The sequence below is a fragment of the Schistocerca piceifrons genome, chromosome 3 (assembly GCF_021461385.2).
Source record: "Schistocerca piceifrons isolate TAMUIC-IGC-003096 chromosome 3, iqSchPice1.1, whole genome shotgun sequence".
Taxonomy (NCBI): Eukaryota; Metazoa; Arthropoda; class Insecta; order Orthoptera; family Acrididae; genus Schistocerca; species Schistocerca piceifrons.
The window spans coordinates 279,362,234-279,379,864 of NC_060140.1; the positions used below are offsets into that span (position 1 = coordinate 279,362,234).

At 42.8% G+C, this 17,631-nt stretch overlaps 1 protein-coding gene across 1 annotated transcript in view; it reads right to left on the bottom strand.

Moving 5' to 3' along the window:
- LOC124788113 (ER membrane protein complex subunit 8) overlaps nucleotides 1-17,631 on the bottom strand; it is a 49,278-nt gene that overhangs the window by 11,978 nt on the left and 19,669 nt on the right. The window contains exon 3 of the mRNA XM_047255237.1: nucleotides 5,656-5,722. Coding sequence (XP_047111193.1) covers nucleotides 5,656-5,722 — 67 coding nt within the window. The remainder of the gene's footprint in view (nucleotides 1-5,655; nucleotides 5,723-17,631) is intronic.

Consider the following 17,631-nt stretch of genomic DNA (forward strand, 5'->3'; position numbering starts at 1 on the left):
GTGTACCAGGACCATGGAAAAAAATTACTCAACTCTCTCTCTCTCTCTCTCTCTCTCTCTCTCTCTCTCTCTCTCTCTCTCCCTCTCTCTCTCTGAGGTTCTATTTAAAACTTTATGACTACACCTCATACTTTATGCACTTAGCTCATATTTTTTTGAGGATAGGCACAGCAAGTAATCTGCAATAACTGGGGAAGAGCAAAGGTCACTCCTGTTTCCAAGTGGGTGGAAGATCAGATGTATATAATTACACACCAGTATTGCTGATGTCTGTCCATTTCAGGATCCTACAGCATATTTTATGCTCACAAATTATGTTGTTCTCTGAGAAAAACAAGTTGCTCTTTAAGAATTAGCATGGCTTCAAGAAAAACTACTGGTGTGAAACATAGCTTGCTTCATTCATACATGACATCTTTTGAACAGATGGAAGTTGACAGACACATTCTGTCTTCCTAGGTTTCCGAAAGCCTTCAACACTACCAAAATCACCAACTACTAACCAAGATATGATCATAATGTTCTCGACAAACATTCTACAAGAGAGTATTATCTTGGATGATAAGGATATGCAGAAAGATCTTAACATAAATTCCACCTGGTGTGATGAATCTACATTGTGTATAAATGTAAGATAATCCCTATAACAAAGAGAAAAAGTCAATAAGCATCCAATTGGAAGATTAATGGTGAACACCATGGGTATGTCAAGTCATAGGTACTTAGGGATAATACTAAGCAGCAATTTGAAATGTGATGACCACATGCAAGCAGTATCCTAGAGGGCAAAGCGAAGACATTTGTTGGAGGAAACTAGCAAAATACAATGTTTATGTAAAAAGTCTGATACAAGATGATACTGTGACCAATCTTAGAGTGTTAATCCATCAGCGGAAAATACTCCTGTCAGAGCACAAAGAGGTGAATATTTACCCTCTTTAAAAGATCTAGGTAGAGAAGTGCAGAACCAGCTGCCTAAATCCTCATTCTGCCTTCCTAGCCAGGAATTTTAGCATGCAAACATATTTATGATTTTTTTAACACAGAACATTCTAAATCCTTTTGTCTTGTCTTTCTTGGTAGTTAAGCCTTCATACTCACAATCTCCCTCTCACTGCCACTATCCATATCAAGGGCTTATTTCAATAGTGGTACAAGTCCATTTTTGTTCATATTGAGATACAGAGTCCTAAAGTTAAATGAGCGCTGAAAAATCTGCAGTTGAGACACCAGAGATATTCAAGCATATGGCTTCTTGCTAGAGATGAACCTTTCTTTCTGTTTGTTTGCCTCATTAATTTCTGAAGCATTACAGACAGAAAAGTGTAGGTAATGGACTTGTACCACTATTGAAATAAGGCCTTCATATATACCTCTCTCTCCCACTGTCTCCTTTTTCTCTCTCCCTTGTCTCTCTATTCCACTGTCACTGTCTTCATACCTTTCTCTCTCCCTCTTTCTTACCACTGTTCTCGTCTCTGCTGCTTTCAATGCCTCTGTTCCAGTGCCACTGTCTCTGTCCCACTCTTTTTCTCGACCCCTTTTGCTTTTTTCCCACTGACAATGGCTCCACCACACTTCACCAGCTCAAAAATTTGGGGGAATCCAACTTAGTTTTTCCCCTACACCCGCATATTTAAAATTTTGGTCCAAAAACCATCCCCTATACCTCTGTTTTAAAGTTTGCCAGTTTGGGATGGTCCAGATCCCCTAAGCCTATGTACGCTCTCCTGGCTCACCCCTTTTTTATTTTCACTTCCCCTCTCTTGCTTCCTGTGTTACTATGTCCATCCATCTTTATCTTTTCTGTCTCTCACTGGCCATCACTATGTCTGTCTTTGGCCCCCAATGCTATTGTCTTCATTCATCCCTCTCTCTTTCACTACCATTTCCCTCTCTCGCCATCACTGTCTCCTCTCCCTCTCTCCCTCTTCCACTGTCACTGTCTCTCTGCTATTATCTTGAAGCCAAAAAAAGATGAATATGCTTGCATGGCAAAATATCTGGTGAGGAAGGTGAATGGACTGAGGCAGCTGGTTCCCCACTTTTCTGTCAGAGGATTTAGTTATCTTTTTAGCACTCCAATAGGACCATTCTTTGGTCGGTTCTCTTCTTTTTCCCGCTACAGCAAGGTGTGCTAGTTATATAAACTAATTCTATAGGTCAGTAATATTTTGACACTTTATTTATAAACTTCAACATGTATAAACAAAAATATAATGTTAAAACAAAATTGTCTCCCAAAAAACCCCAAGTTCACTTTAAACAACTTTATATAAAAAAAGGATTTTTAACCTACTCCTACGGTAGACAAAAAATGGGGTAATGATGAGACTCCAATGTCTCAATAAAAATTTTATTATATTAGGTCTTTAAAAAATCTGGTGTTGATTTGCAAGTACAAAGAAATTCATATGACAAAATTTTGGTATGGTGGTTAAAACTACGTTTATGCCTCAGGCTGGGTATTACATGGCTAAGAACGGTAACTTTGAACCTCTGGATCACAGTGACGGATAACGATATTGAAAAAAGTATCAGGATTACCTGATAACATCTCCTTAACAAAATGTGGCAGAGATTTCAATGATTTGCCAGAATAGAAATTACAGAAGTAACCACCTGCACAACTGGCATTTCTGGTACCAAAAAATCATGGTTTTTTGGGTGTATCTTGATAACAGAGAAAGATTTTCGAAAATAGGAAAATGGTGCTTCTAGATAAACATCTAATGAATAAACAATTAAATTTTGAGCCATTTGCTATGGTTAGTTATTTGCATTATTGCTGCCCACAGTGCAAAAAAGGGTAAAAACTGGTGTTCTTGAAAACCGCTCATTAACCGATTGTGCTTTTTATATGCCACCTAAACCCCACCTTAGACCACACCCAATGGAAAAGACCCAACCGATTAGCTCAATTTGACTGCACTCGAGGAAGTGTGAACATTTAAATTTTGACCCTGTACAGCAGGACAGCTACAGTACCTCTTGACCCCTTATCTCTGATTGATACTACCTGAGATACAATTCCCTGAAAAAACCACATTTTTGCACTTGGCTTTTTGGAACACACAGATACTGTGCACTGTTAGGATCCTACCAAGTCAATACAGCTGATATGAAAGTGAAACACAAAATTTCAGGAAACTTAGATCTCACAACTTCCTGTTTGAGAAATTTAGGGAACATATGTTCAAGGACTAGAGAGTGCTTATTATGCTGCCACCAATCTTGGGTAAGGATGATGAGAATAAGGTAAGTGAGCGTAAGGCAACTATAGAGGTAAATAAACAGTAAGTTTTCCTTTCCACTAAATACACAAAAGGATCAGCTTAGAAAATATATATTATTGGTATGATGTACCCTCTGCCATTCACTGTACAACCACTTGCAGAGTCCTTGTAGACAATTCTATCACATTGTGAAGCTGAATAATCTCATTTATTCATTATACGCAAGGTAAGTTACAATAGCTTATAACAAAGAATGCTATAAATTTACATTGCTGTTTTGTTTTCTCAGATCATGAAAGAAGTTTTCTCCAGTCATTGGAAGTTCAGCTGCAAATGTACTTCCAAGAAGTGATGATCTTGAGAGATAAGCATATATTCAAGAAATTATTCAAAATGATAATGCCAACAAGTTTAAGGACACCAACAATTTTTTTCCATTTACTGAACACACCAAGATTAAAACTATTCAACTGCATCTTCAAAAAAGGGAATTCATTATTTGGGTCCTGTTCAAATTGCAATCTGTCACCCAGCTTGTGATGAAGCATGCTGGAATAATTTCACTTCCCCTCTTGTTTTGCCATCTGCCTCCTTAAAATTCATTTTTTTTGTTCTTGACTAATTACTATTAACATACATGAGTATAATCTGCATTTTCATAAAAGAGACAGGTTGACCCTCAGTTTTAAAGCATAGAGCACCTGATCTAATTTTGTGCTTATTTTGATATCTTATTTTGACTATTCCTAGTTAGTATCTTTTGTTATAGAGTGAAATCAGTAATTGTTTCATAAATTCAATTCTATTGTTGACTTATAAACAAATATAAATTCAATAATAATTATAAACATTTGGAGGAACAACTAATAGCATTCTTTAAGTATTTATTTGGCTCTATTCGGAAACATGTTAGCAAAGCAAGCCCTTAATTAATTCGAAAGTAATGACCAATTTTGTCAGAAGTATATATGTTAATTTCATCATTTAAACAAATAATTTGGCTAAATCCTAGTAGTAGAGGAAACTGTTAAAAAGAACGAATTTTTTGATAGATTCAGTTCATTGAATGAGGTATGTTTTAACTGTAATATCTGTAAATTAAACATTGCTCAATGTGTAGTTTCAGTGCCTATTATTCTGATGATATATAAGGGCCCAATTTTAGGTCCCGAGACAGTCAGTCCACGGCCAAGTTTCAGACGAGGAACCAGTGTTGGTTATAGCAACAACAATGCACCCACTTAACTGTGAAATAAGTGTAATAGGCCATGTGCTAAAACAATAACAGTGTCTGTTCAACTTATGCAGCAAGAACTGTGTGGTTAGGTATTTACTGCTCGTAGATGTTCAACAGTAAACTATCATAGCAGTATGTTGACTTCTGCTTGCAACCTATTAATGAGACTTATCAAAAGTTACACAGTAGTGCACAGTGCACTGGCCCTATACCTGTGCATTATTGGGGGTGGGGTGGGGTGGGGTGGGGTGGGGTGGGGTGGGGGGGAGGGGGGGTGTTGTGAACAGTGAAAGTAGAGAACTGTGGAATGCAAATGTGCACCTGTCAGCTACATCATTTGAAGTAGTCAGTGTTCGACTTCCACACACTCATTTTACAGCCATTGTAGCAATACAGTAAGTCGACACCGAGGACAATCAATGAAGAAATAAAGCAGGTGAAAGTCAAAAGCTCACCAGCATATCTGTATTTAATTACCATAAATTTTATTTTGAAATGATATATGGCTACCAAATTCACTTTCTATAACATCCCTTTCCTGACATCATCTTCAAAAGTGTCTGCCCATAATAGATCTGAGCTAATACCAATTTTACAGTACGATAAAACATAGTCCCTCATATGTGAATTTCTCAAGAAATTATTTTGGGGTGATAGTTTGAGCACAAAATACATGTAACTTTAAGAAATGTTGAACACATGACTAACATTAGCACCAAAAACAAACCCCTACGAAGACACAAGAAGTAAACAATAGAACTAAGGAATCTTATACATGGCTACATATCTATTCAACAACATGCCAGAGCATATCAAATGCCTTATGAATACTATGGCAATTTCAGTTATTAAATAGTATTGCACTTAAGCTGAATTACATGTAAATTTTTGACTACTTTCCATGCCCCTGAGACTCCTCTCCATGGGATCTATGAAATACAAATAACACAATTCAAATTTATAAAATTCTCATTAAGTCTGAAATAAGCTTCCATTAGTAGCTGAAGGGTTACAAGTACGTATTCTCAATAATATCATACTTTCAGTTGGTATCACTCACTTTGAAATATTTCATTAAAAAATAGAAATGCAGACAGATTCCTGAGTCTGGTGAACTATATTTTCTCTTTTGAAACACAACTTTCTTCATGGGAATGCAATGTTGCATGCATAAATACTTACAACAACAAGACAAGCTGAGCTGAAATTCTCGGCAATTTTGTCTGCAACTCGCTGTCCTCGCTCATGACTGAGAACAAACAGGCCGAGGTTAGAAGGCTGCACCAACAGGAAATTAGTTTACATATAATATACACAAAAAGCAAAATTCATTTGTGAGAGTTAGTGGCTTTGTACAAGAGGTGAACTATAACAGTAATAACAAAACATCTGTTAGATTAAAACTGTGCCAGACCATGACTTTGAATGTTTGCCTTTCACAGGAAAATGCTCTACTGACTGAGCTATCTATGCAAGCACATGTGCCACACTGTTGCAGCCTTGCTTCTGACAGTACCTCTTGTCTGCTTTCCCAAATTTCAAAGAAGTTTTCCTGCATATCTAGTGGGACTAGGAAAGGATACTGAGGAGAAATGGCTTAGCCACAACCTAGCAGACTGTTAGCATTTTCCTATGAAAGGCAAAGGTTCTATGTAACTTCTTCAAATGACCTACACATGTAGATGTGCTATCCTCATCCAGCAAAGACATCGTAGGGAGGTATGATTACATCTACGCTGACAGGAAATTGAAGAACAAAACTATCATTTTTCTTATGTACCTCATTTTGTTTTTTTTCTTTTCCACAGATCTCTGTGTCTGTCAGTCTTTTGAGCTGGTGCATGAAAGATGCATCTAACTGCATTACTTCAGTACTGTGTAAAGTAAAAGTTATAATAAGTGGAAGTTGCAAGTTTTTATTCTACTACCGAGCTACATCCTAATTTCCTTCTCCTGATGCAACGAGGACTTGCATTTTTAAATGGAGCTTATCAGAGATGAAGTCAACATGAAGAGAGAATACCCATCGCAGCCACACTTGCATTGTTGTACATTATTGGGGAGACAAGGTAAAACAATAATTATTACAGATCTGGACAATCCACATTACCTCTCCCCAACCACTAAAGTTTCACATTTCAAACAGTGCACGCTACGCAGCAGAGCGAAAATTCATGCGGGAAACAACAACAACAACAATAATAATCTACATTCAGTGAATCAAGAACCCCCCCCCCCCTTTCCGTCTCCAGAACTGAGCCATCTCGCAACCCCTCTACTGCTCTAAAGAGTTTTCTAGAAAATAAGCTTAAGATCGCATCACAAGATTCTTTGTCAGTGGTTCTTGTTTTAAACGCAAGTGTCTCTCAGCAATCAGAGAATTTACCCGCTCTCTCTGAAGTGTTTCACAAAGTCAATACTTAATGTAAATGGCCAATAGCAGACTCAACGACAACCAAAAAATGCTGACCTGGTGGAAAAAATTGGTGCAGTTAAAAATTTTTAGTACAGTGATAGGGAGGAGTGTCATGAACAACATACTAAAAATCCCGATTGATGGGGTGTGAATGTAGGGGTGGAGGGGGAGGTGCATCTAAAGGTTACTCTTAGCCTTTTCTTGACTATCTCAATAACTGCAGCATCTAGTGGAAAGGTTTCCTAGCATGAAATTAAACTGCACTAAATTTTATACAAGAAAAGTACCATTCATTTTTTTCTCTAGCACTGATGGTTTTCACGTCGCATGGGGTGGAAAAATAGCATGTTTTTAGAAACAATGTTTTAATAGTACAAAATTTATGTACCACATCTAAGCACAGTAGGACCATATTAAGAGATAAATTAAGCTTTTGGAGTGTAATAGGATAGAAAGGTGGAAATCGAGGTTAGAAGTGAGTGAAAATAGTTTGCCAGACTGTGGCCATGCACTTTCCTCCTCCATATGCCTGCAAACTTAGGAGAGAGCAGGCTATTTCCCAATCTCTCTACTGCACTATATCACAAAAAGCAACTAAATGGTATGTCACAAAGTTATACTGATCCTTCCGCAGCTAGCCTTATGAATCACTGGCGATGTAGTGCACAAACACTCCTGGTAGGGAGATGTTTATTTTCCATAAAGTATGTTAACACAACATTGAACGGAGATCAGTTCCTAACAATACAACCAGAAGAAAAATATGTGACTAGATTCTATGTAAATCTCTGCACACTTTTGTACACTGCTATAGGGTAAATTGATTCTTAGCCTCTCTATCCCACAGCTGTAGCGTTCTTCTGAGAAAGGTGACTTTCCCCACCACAAATGCTGCTCACTTTTCTGCTTACAGACATACTATCTCCCCAGCATTCCCTGTCCAGTTCTCTCCCATATGTAGACAAAATAACTTCTTTGAAATCATGTTTATAATAGTGGAGTTATTTTCAGTTTAATAAGTGAGTATTTATTTGCAGTTGTTGAGTAAAGTTTTAAGTAAAATATGTTCCTATAAACAACAGCTGAAAAGTGTTTGGTCTATAGGTGCGATGTTGTCAATGACATATGCAGTATTGGCAGGAAAGTGGACTGGATTGGTCAGTTTGGCATCTTGCTGCCATCTGTCATTAACAGCATATTGTAAGGCCATGGAACCATGGTGCAGTCACTTTGCGTGAAATAATGAATGACTGGAAAGTTACTGTGCTTCTCTCATTAAATGCATTGCTGATAAGGCTGCAGAAATCTGTTCCCTTCTGCAACTGCTGACACTTGCAGAGTGGGCTGTAGTGAGTGGAGCCACTAATCACACATCCACAGTGTATTACGGAAGGTAGGTGTCAATATTACGTCTGATGGAATAGAACTTATCATGGGTAAATCTAGAACAATAATCTGCTGTAATGCATTGCTTGACTTGTGTTGAAATATCTGAAGTTTCTTAACACCTAGGTGATTGGTTTGGTTTGGTTTGGTTTCATTTGGTTTTGTTTTGCTTTAGGCCGCAAAAACAACTGAGGTCATACGAGCCCAAGTCAAAACTACAGAACACGAAGACAGACAGGAGTTAAAAAACGACAATATGTCAGTCCCAATTGACATAATAGAAGGGAGCTAAAAACAGGCACATGGAGAAGGGACTAAAAAAAGACACCACACAGAAACGGAGGTCCAAAACTAAAAATTAAATGGCCTTCGCCATACTGATTTGCTAAAACGGCCAATAACTCAGATGGCGAATCCAAGCGGGAATGAAAAAAAAAAAAAAAAAATTAGGGCATTCCATCAGGATGTGGGGGACAGTTAAATTTGGGCATAATGTGTACAAAGAGGTGGGTTAGCATCACTTATCAAATGAGGATAGTTAAAAAGGCAGTGCCCAATACACAGCTTGCTTAAAAAGACCTCCCGGTTGGAGGGTCGAGAGGAGATCCCCCAAGCCACCGGGAGAGGCTTAATACGCCGGAGCTTATTCCGGTGAAGGGAGGACCATTGGCGATTCCAAAGGGACACCACCTCCTGACAGATGGCAACACAGAGATTATCTGCGAGAATACAGGAACTCGCGGGCTGAGTTACGAGGACTACAGCCTTGGCAGCAGCATCAGAAGCCTCGTTTCCTGGCAGACCGACATGACCAGGAACCCACAGAAACATCACACTGGCTCCACTAAGAGTTAGCAAGTGACACTTTTCCTGGACCTGCTGCATTAAGGGATGGGCAGTATACAGGTGACCTAACATTACAGAAGGAGCCAACTAAAGCCTCTGGGCCTCTTCAGATGTTGGATGAGCTGAGGCTGGGGTGATGCATTTGCTACTTTCAAGCTACAAAAAGTATTCCAGCCATTGATAGCAGAGACAATGAAATCGACACAGTCAAATACATATTGGCAGTGTGTTACACATGGTGACACAGTGTGGGAGACAGCAGACAGCTCCAGCTGTTGACCTTTTTTACATAATAGCTCATTTAACAATTTGTCTACTCATATGAGAGAACTGGACAGGAAATGTTGTGGAGACATAGCATATCTGCAAACTGAAATGCAAGCAGCACTCATGGTGGGGAAAGTCACCTCTCCCAGAATAACGCTACAGCTGCTTTACAGAATGACAAAGAAACAATTTCCCTCTAGCACTGCAGAACAGTACGCACAGATTTACGTAGATTCTGTTCATATGCGTTTCTTGCGCTACTATTATTAGTAATTCACATCTTTATTCCAAGTAGTGCTAACTCACTTTGTGGAAAATAAAAATCTCCTGAGTGTATCTGTCCTCTGCATACCCAGTGGATTCACAAGACAAGCTTTGGAAAGGACAGTTTAACTTTGTGAAACATCCTATAGTTGCTTTTTGTGACAGTGCAGTAGAGAGAATGGTGAACTGCCTGTTCCCTCTTCATTTTGTAGACCTATGAAGAAGTGCAATGACCACAATCCAGTGGACCTACCTTCCCTCATGCTTCTAACCACCACCACCGCCACCACCACCACCACCACCACCACCACCTTTCCACACAGTTACACACTCAGAACACAATTTATCTCTCAGTAACATTCTAAGGCACTTATCTGTGGTACAAACATTTAATATTTGGTCTTAACCCAGGTCATTTAACAATATACATTAATTTTATACCATTAAAACACTATTTTTAATACTCGTGTGATTTTTGGGGAACTATTGCTCCATGAAAAAAAAAAATGAAAAGGACCTTTTCTGTAGGAAATTTAACACAGTTTAGTTTTGTATGTGAAACATTTTTGCTAGATGCTGTGGTTTGCGAAATGATGAATAAAAAATATAGAAAGTTTCATTCAAATGGTTTAAACCAGTGGTTCCCAACAGGTGGTCCTCGGACCCCCAGGGGTCTGCGAGCTATGCCAGAGGGGTCCATAAGATGCTATTAGAATAAGAAGTATATTAAATATATTTCGTATGATAACAGATTTTTTGTTTTGGCCACTTCCCACATGAGCAGAGCTTTAGCGAACGCTAACTTCTGCGTCTAGTGTCTTCCTAGAGCCAACTGACACTAGCACACCTAACGCAAAACTAGAATTAGATAAAGGGAAATAGTTCTGCTGTATGCCCTTAGACTGTGCGTGCTACCTCTTAAGCTCAATATTTTTTCAATAATGAATATGTCTGTTTTTTCTGAGTACCAAAAATAGAAAACATGTAAAAAGACTCTTAATTTGGCTTTTTTTAGGTACTTGATACTGTGGTATGACAAGGTACCAATCATTCTCGATGAGGGGGTCCTCGAGAAAATTTTGTTGGGAACCCCTGGTTTAAACCAACTTTCTGTTCCTATCATTATATTCACATTGTCACCAATAATGAAAGACACTCTGGGACCTTACCTGGATGCTTATGCAATTAACAAGTATGTACGGACTTCGACAGTAAGATACACATCGTCCCATACTAAGAAATTCGTGTAACAAGAGTGGTGCATTGTCAGAAGAGAGTACATGTTCAGAGTTTTCTGCTGACACAGTTCTGCTGCAATACGTTTGGTTGGTTGGTTTAAAAGGGGGATGGGCCAAACTGCCAGGTCATCGGACCCTCTTTCTGATCAAAATAATTCCACAAGGGTGGGAGTAAAATAACCGAGACATACAAAACACAGCTGGAAGAAAGGAGAAAACCACAAGAATGACAGAAGGGCAACAAACACTAAAATGGACAAAAATCGACAAGAAAACCACAGAGAGAGGCAAGAAAAATGGAGAAGAGATTACAACAAGAGAGCAGATTACCATGGCTGGCTGACCATGAGAATAAAAAGGAGAAGTCAGCCACTCTCCAACACATTAAAACCTCCACCCTAAAGGCACTAGGATGGAGGACACAGAGGGACAAAGGAGAAGTGCTAAAGCTTAGATCAAATGGTAAAACCCACCCTCATGAATAAAACATAAAACTAAAGCTGCTGTTGAGGCACTGCCATCCAACACCGAAGGTGGGACAGTGGGAAAGTTAAAAGTACAATGCAGAGTGGCTTAAAGTGGGCAGTCCAGCAAGAGGTGGATGACCGTCATTTGTGAGCCACAGCGACACCGAGGTGGGTCCTCGCAACATAGGAGGTAACCATGCATTAGCCACGTATGGCCAATTCGGAGCCAGCAGAGGATAACTGATTCCCTGTGAGAGGACCGCACGGAAGACTTGCACACATTCGTAGTCTCCTTAATGACACACAGCTTCTTCTGTGTACTGTTAAGCCATTCCATCTCCCAAAGCCGAAAAACCCTGCAGCGTAAGAAAGAACACAGGTCAGTTTCAGAGATGCCCATCTCCAGAAGCGTTTTCTGCGTAGCCTGTTTGGCCAGCCTGTCAGCAAGTTTGTTGTCTGGGATTCCAACGTGACCTGGGGTCCACACAGCCATCACTGAACGAAGGGACCATTCCAGGGCATATAGATGGACTCCTGAATGGAGGCTACCAAAGGATGGCGAGGGTAGCACTGGTCGATAACTTGTAGGCTGCTCAAGGAGTCAGTACACAGGTGAAAAGACTCACCAGGGCATGAACGGACATGCTCAAGAGCAAGAGATATGGCTGCCAGCTCTGCAATGAAAACACTGCAGCCATCTGGCAAGGTGTGGTGTTCAATATGTCCTCTATGAACATCAGCCATCAAGCCATCAGTGTAAACCACTTCATGGCCCTGGTACATGTCGAGAATTGAGAGGAAGTGGTAGTGGGGAGCCGCAGGGTTAACAGAGTCCTTAGGGCCATGCGAAAGGTCCAGAAGAATCTGCGTCCTAGGCATACACCATGGAGGTGTACATGAATGGACCTCAAGAAGAGGTGATAACGGGATGGACTCCAGTTCAGACAGGGCTGGACGCGAACCGCAATCTTAAGCCCTGACCTGGGCCACCGGTGCGGGAGATGAACCGCCGTGGTTGGGAAAAGGAGACGTTAATTCGGATGTGCAGGAGAACTACGAACATGTGCAATGTAACTGGTGAGCAATTGTGCATGCCTAACCTTCAACGGAGGGACTCGGGCCTCCAGGAGGACACTGGTCGCCGGACTTGTTCTAAAAGCTCCCGTCGTTAGGCGAATACCACGGTCATGCATTGGGTCGAGTAAATGCAACACTGAGGGCACTGCCGAACTATTAACCAGACTCCCATAGTCAAGGCGGCATTGAACAAGGGCTCTGCAGAGCTGCAGCAGCATAGAGCAATCTGCACCCCAGTTGGTGTTGCTCATGCAGCAGAGGGCATTGAAGTGCTGCCACCAATTCCGCTTAAGCTGAAGAAGGTGAGATAGCCAAGTCAATCAGGTGTCGAAAACCAGTCCTAAGAATCAATATGTCTCCACTACAGTGAGTGGATCATCATTACGGTAAAGTTCTGGTTCTGAATGAGCGGTGCAATGCCGGCAGAAATGCATGAGACACGACTTCGCAGCTAAAAACTGGAAGCCGTGGGCTAGAGCCCATGACTGCACCTTGTGAATGGCTCCCTGAAGGTGCCACTCAGCAACTCCAGAATGGAGGAGCAGTATGAAATGCAGAAGTCATCCACATACAGAGAAGGTGAGACCGACAGCCCTACAGCTGCTGCTCAACCATTAATAGCCAGTAAAAAGAGAGACACACTCAATACGGAGTCTGCGGAACGCTATTCTCCTGAATACGGGGGGGGAACTATGGGAGGCACCGACTTTGACATGAAAAGTACGGAGCAACAGGAAGTTTTGGAGAAAAATCGGAAGCAGTCCCCGGAGACCCCACTCATACAACGTGGCAAGGATATGATGTCGCCAGGTCGTGTCATATGCTTCACATAAGTAAAAAATGACGGCAACCAGATGTTGGCGTCTGGAAAAGGCTGTTCGGATGGCAGACTCGAGGGGCACAAGATTATCAGCGGTAGAGCGACCCTGATGGACCCAACCCAACCCAACCCCCGACACACCACATGTTCCAGTAGCTTACAAAGAAAGTTGGTGGTGCTGATGGGCCGGTAGCTATCCACATCAAGCGAGTTTTGACCGGGTTTGAGCACCAGAATGATGGTGATCTCCTGCCATTGCGATGGATAAGGCGCCATCGCACCAGGACCGGTTCAAGGTGACAAGGAGAAGTCGCTTGTAGTCAGACGAGAGATGTTCAATCATTTGACTGTGGATCTGATCCAGACCAGGAGCTGTGTCGGGGCAATGTGCAAGGGCGCTAAGGAGCTCCCATTCTGTACTTGGGGCATTACAGGGTTCATTGTGGTGTGTAGTGAATGCGAGGACTTTCCTTTCCATCCGCCATTTGAGGGTGCAAAAGGCTGGGGAGTAATTCTCCGACGCAGAGGCTCGAGCAAAGTGCTCAGCAAAGTGCTCAGCAAAGTGCTCAGCAAAGTGCTCAGCAAAGTGCTCAGCAAAGTGCTCAGCAAAGTGCTCAGCAAAGTGCTCAGCAAAGTGCTCAGCAAAGTGCTCAGCAAAGTGCTCAGCAAAGTGCTCAGCAAAGTGCTCAGCAAAGTGCTCAGCAAAGTGCTCAGCAAAGTGCTCAGCAAAGTGCTCAGCAAAGTGCTCAGCAAAGTGCTCAGCAAAGTGCTCAGCAAAGTGCTCAGCAAAGTGCTCAGCGAAGTGCTCAGCGAAGTGCTCAGCGAAGTGCTCAGCGAAGTGCTCAGCAAAGTGCTCAGCGAAGTGCTCAGCGAAGTGCTCAGCGAAGTGCTCAGCAAAGTGCTCAGCAAAGTGCTCAGCAAAGTGCTCAGCAAAGTGCTCAGCAAAGTGCTCAGCAAAGTGCTCAGCAAAGTGCTCAGCAAAGTGCTCAGCAAAGTGCTCAGCAAAGTGCTCAGCAAAGTGCTCAGCAAAGTGCTCAGCAAAGTGCTCAGCAAAGTGCTCAGCAAAGTGCTCAGCAAAGTGCTCAGCAAAGTGCTCAGCAAAGTGCTCAGCAAAGTGCTCAGCAAAGTGCTCAGCAAAGTGCTCAGCAAAGTGCTCAGCAAAGTGCTCAGCAAAGTGCTCAGCAAAGTGCTCAGCAAAGTGCTCAGCAAAGTGCTCAGCAAAGTGCTCAGCAAAGTGCTCAGCAAAGTGCTCAGCAAAGTGCTCACCAAAGTGCTCAGCAAAGTGCTCACCAAAGTGCTCAGCAAAGTGCTCACCAAAGTGCTCAGCAAAGTGCTCACCAAAGTGCTCAGCAAAGTGCTCAGCAAAGTGCTCAGCAAAGTGCTCAGCAAAGTGCTCAGCAAAGTGCTCAGCAAAGTGCTCAGCAAAGTGCTCAGCAAAGTGCTCAGCAAAGTGCTCAGCAAAGTGCTCAGCAAAGTGCTCAGCAAAGTGCTCAGCAAAGTGCTCAGCAAAGTGCTCAGCAAAGTGCTCAGCAAAGTGCTCAGCAAAGTGCTCAGCAAAGTGCTCAGCAATCGCATTTGCAACCGGTAGATAACACATCATTGATGTTAAAGCCAGGGACACCTGTTGGGTTTGGGTTTTGGGTTGTTTGGGGAAGGAGACCAGACAGCAAGGTCATCTGTCTCATCAGATTAGGGAAGGATGGGGAAGGAAGTCGGCCACGCCCTTTGAAAGGAACCATCCCGTCATTTGCCTGGAGCGATTTAGGAAAATCGCAGAAAACCTAAATCAGGATGGCCGACACCTGTTGGGGTCTGGTACCCAAAAAGACGTCTGATCTTCATCCAGACATCCAGACTTGGGATGGTGATGTATGGCACCCAATGGTCGACACATACCTCTCCCAATGCTCCTGTTTCCATTGTTTTATAAGCTGGAGAACGTGGACGCAGAGCCGCTTAAAGGCTATTAAGTGCTCTAGGGAAGGGTGCCACTTATATCGCTGTAGAGCTGGCTCACACTCTTTCATTGCCTCAACAACTTCCAGCAACCACCAAGGGACTGTCTTTCGCCAGGGGCACCCTCAAGAACGAGGGATCAAGATTTTCCGCCACAGAAATAATCGTTGTAGTGACTTGCTCAACGACATCAATGACACCATGTGGGGGAGATTCGGCGGTGACAGCAGAGGTGAAGGCTTCCCAATCTGCCTTGTTTAAAGCCCATCTGGGTAGGCATCTGTGGGCATGATGCCGGGGAAGTGACACGAAGATGGGGAAGTGGTCACTACCACAAAGGTCATGTGCTCTCCAGTGGATACATGGGAGAAGGCCAAGGCTGCAAACCGAGAGATCAATGGCCAAATATGTGCCATGTGACACACTGAAATGTGTGGGGCCACCTGTATTTAAGAGGCAGAGGTCGAGTTGTGACAAGTAAATTTTCGACCTCCCTACCTCGGCCAGTAAGCATGATGCGTATTAAAATCTCCCAGAAGTAGGAAAGGTTTAGGAAGTTAATCAGTGCAGCCAATATGTTCAGGAGTTCTGCACCATCTGGAGGAAGATATACATTGCAGACAGTTATTTCCTGTGTCATCCTTATCCTGACAGCCACAGCTTCAAGAGGGCTTTGAAGGGTCGCAGGTTCACTACATACCGAGTTCAAGACATAGACGCAAACTCCACCTGACACACTATTATAGTCACTACGGTTCCTGTAATATCCCTTATAGCCAAGGAGAGCAGGGGTCTGCATTGCCGGGAACCAGGTTTCCTGGAGGGCAATGCAGAAAGCAGGTGTAAAGCTTAACAGCTGCCATAGTTCAGCCAGGTGGTGCAAAAAACCACCGCAGTTCCACTGGAGGATTACGTGATTGTGAGACTGGAAAGGCATGAAACACTCAATGAGGCAGTCTACGCCTCAGGGTCACCTGCTGCCACCAGATGAGTACCTGTGCAATCAACATCCATTGTGTCTGAGGGCCCAGCGAGATCTCAGTGGACGCCAGAATCTCCATCTCACCCCCAGACACAGAGCTTGTAGGTAGTGGTGGAGTGGGTGTCACCGCAGTGCCTTGGTTCTTGGGGGTCTTTTCCTTTTTAGTTTTCTCTCACTGCTCCTTAGGTTTGTCCAGCTGGAAGGGCTTCACTGATTCAGTCTCAGCTACCTGTGGTTGCTTCAGCCACTGGCGGGTGTCGGCTTTGCCACTGGTAGGAACCTGGGAAGGAAGTGACCCAAGGGATCCCCTCTTGGCAAGAGGAGCTGAAGAAGACTTACACTTCTCTGGTTGAGAAGTGGGAAGTGACGTCCCTGACGGTTGGGGGGGGGGGGGGAGGGAGAGGGTGGTGGTGGTGTTACTCCTGAAGTAGGTTGTGCAGGAGCAACAGGGAGGGAAGTCCCCCCACCATCAAGGGGGTAGGTGGAATCTGACGGCTCTGAGAGCCAACTGTATGCGGCAGAATGGAAGACGGTAGAACCGTTGTCGTAGTGGTGGCATAGGTTGACATCATAAGCACAGGATGTAGCCTCTCATATTTTCTTTTAGCCTCAATGTAGGTCAGTCAGTCCAGGGTCTTTTAGTGCATTAGTTTCCTTTCTTGGCCAGAAAGATTTCCCATCAACTCTCGTACATATGATGTACCGGGGTGAATAAGCTTCGCTGCCAATATGGCAATTTGGTGTTGTATTTCTTAGCATTGAAGTTAAGACGTTGATTGACCACCAGCAAGAGATGACGTACTACACTTCATGGCATGTCATCTGCCCTGATGCCACCCACTCTGACCATGGGCCCTCCTCACAGGTGCCACCCAGCCTCTGCAAAGGCCACCTGGCAGGATCGCCATTGCTGAGAGTCCTGATGCCCCAGGGTGACGACCACCGACTCCTTGCGTGCTTGTGTGCATCTGGCACATCGTGTTTTGTGCCTTTGATGGAAGAATTTCCATATCCATCAGTTGAAGGTGAAAGCAATATAGTTCACTGTTCACAGCACTCTTTGTTAGCTATCGGCAGATGTGCAAGACATGCTGAAGGATGTAATTGGCTCGATAAAAAAATCTGCTCACTAAGTTGCAGTAGGATATAAGTTATTACAGATCATAAGCTTTTGGAACTAGTGGCTCCTTCTTCTGGCAGAAAGGTTAAAGAGGATAGAAGAGGGGTGAAGGGAAAGACTGGTGAGGTTTAGGAAAAGGAGCAGAGTTCAACAAAGTCATCCAGAATGTGTGTCAGGGGAGACTCACTGGTCAGAATGAGAAAGAAACACTGATTGATGAGGACTGCACCAGATGAGATTTCAAAACCCAAGAGCTTAAAGGTAATACACGAAGCAAAGGTTACTGCCAAAACATCATGTATGAGTTAACTGGAGTAAA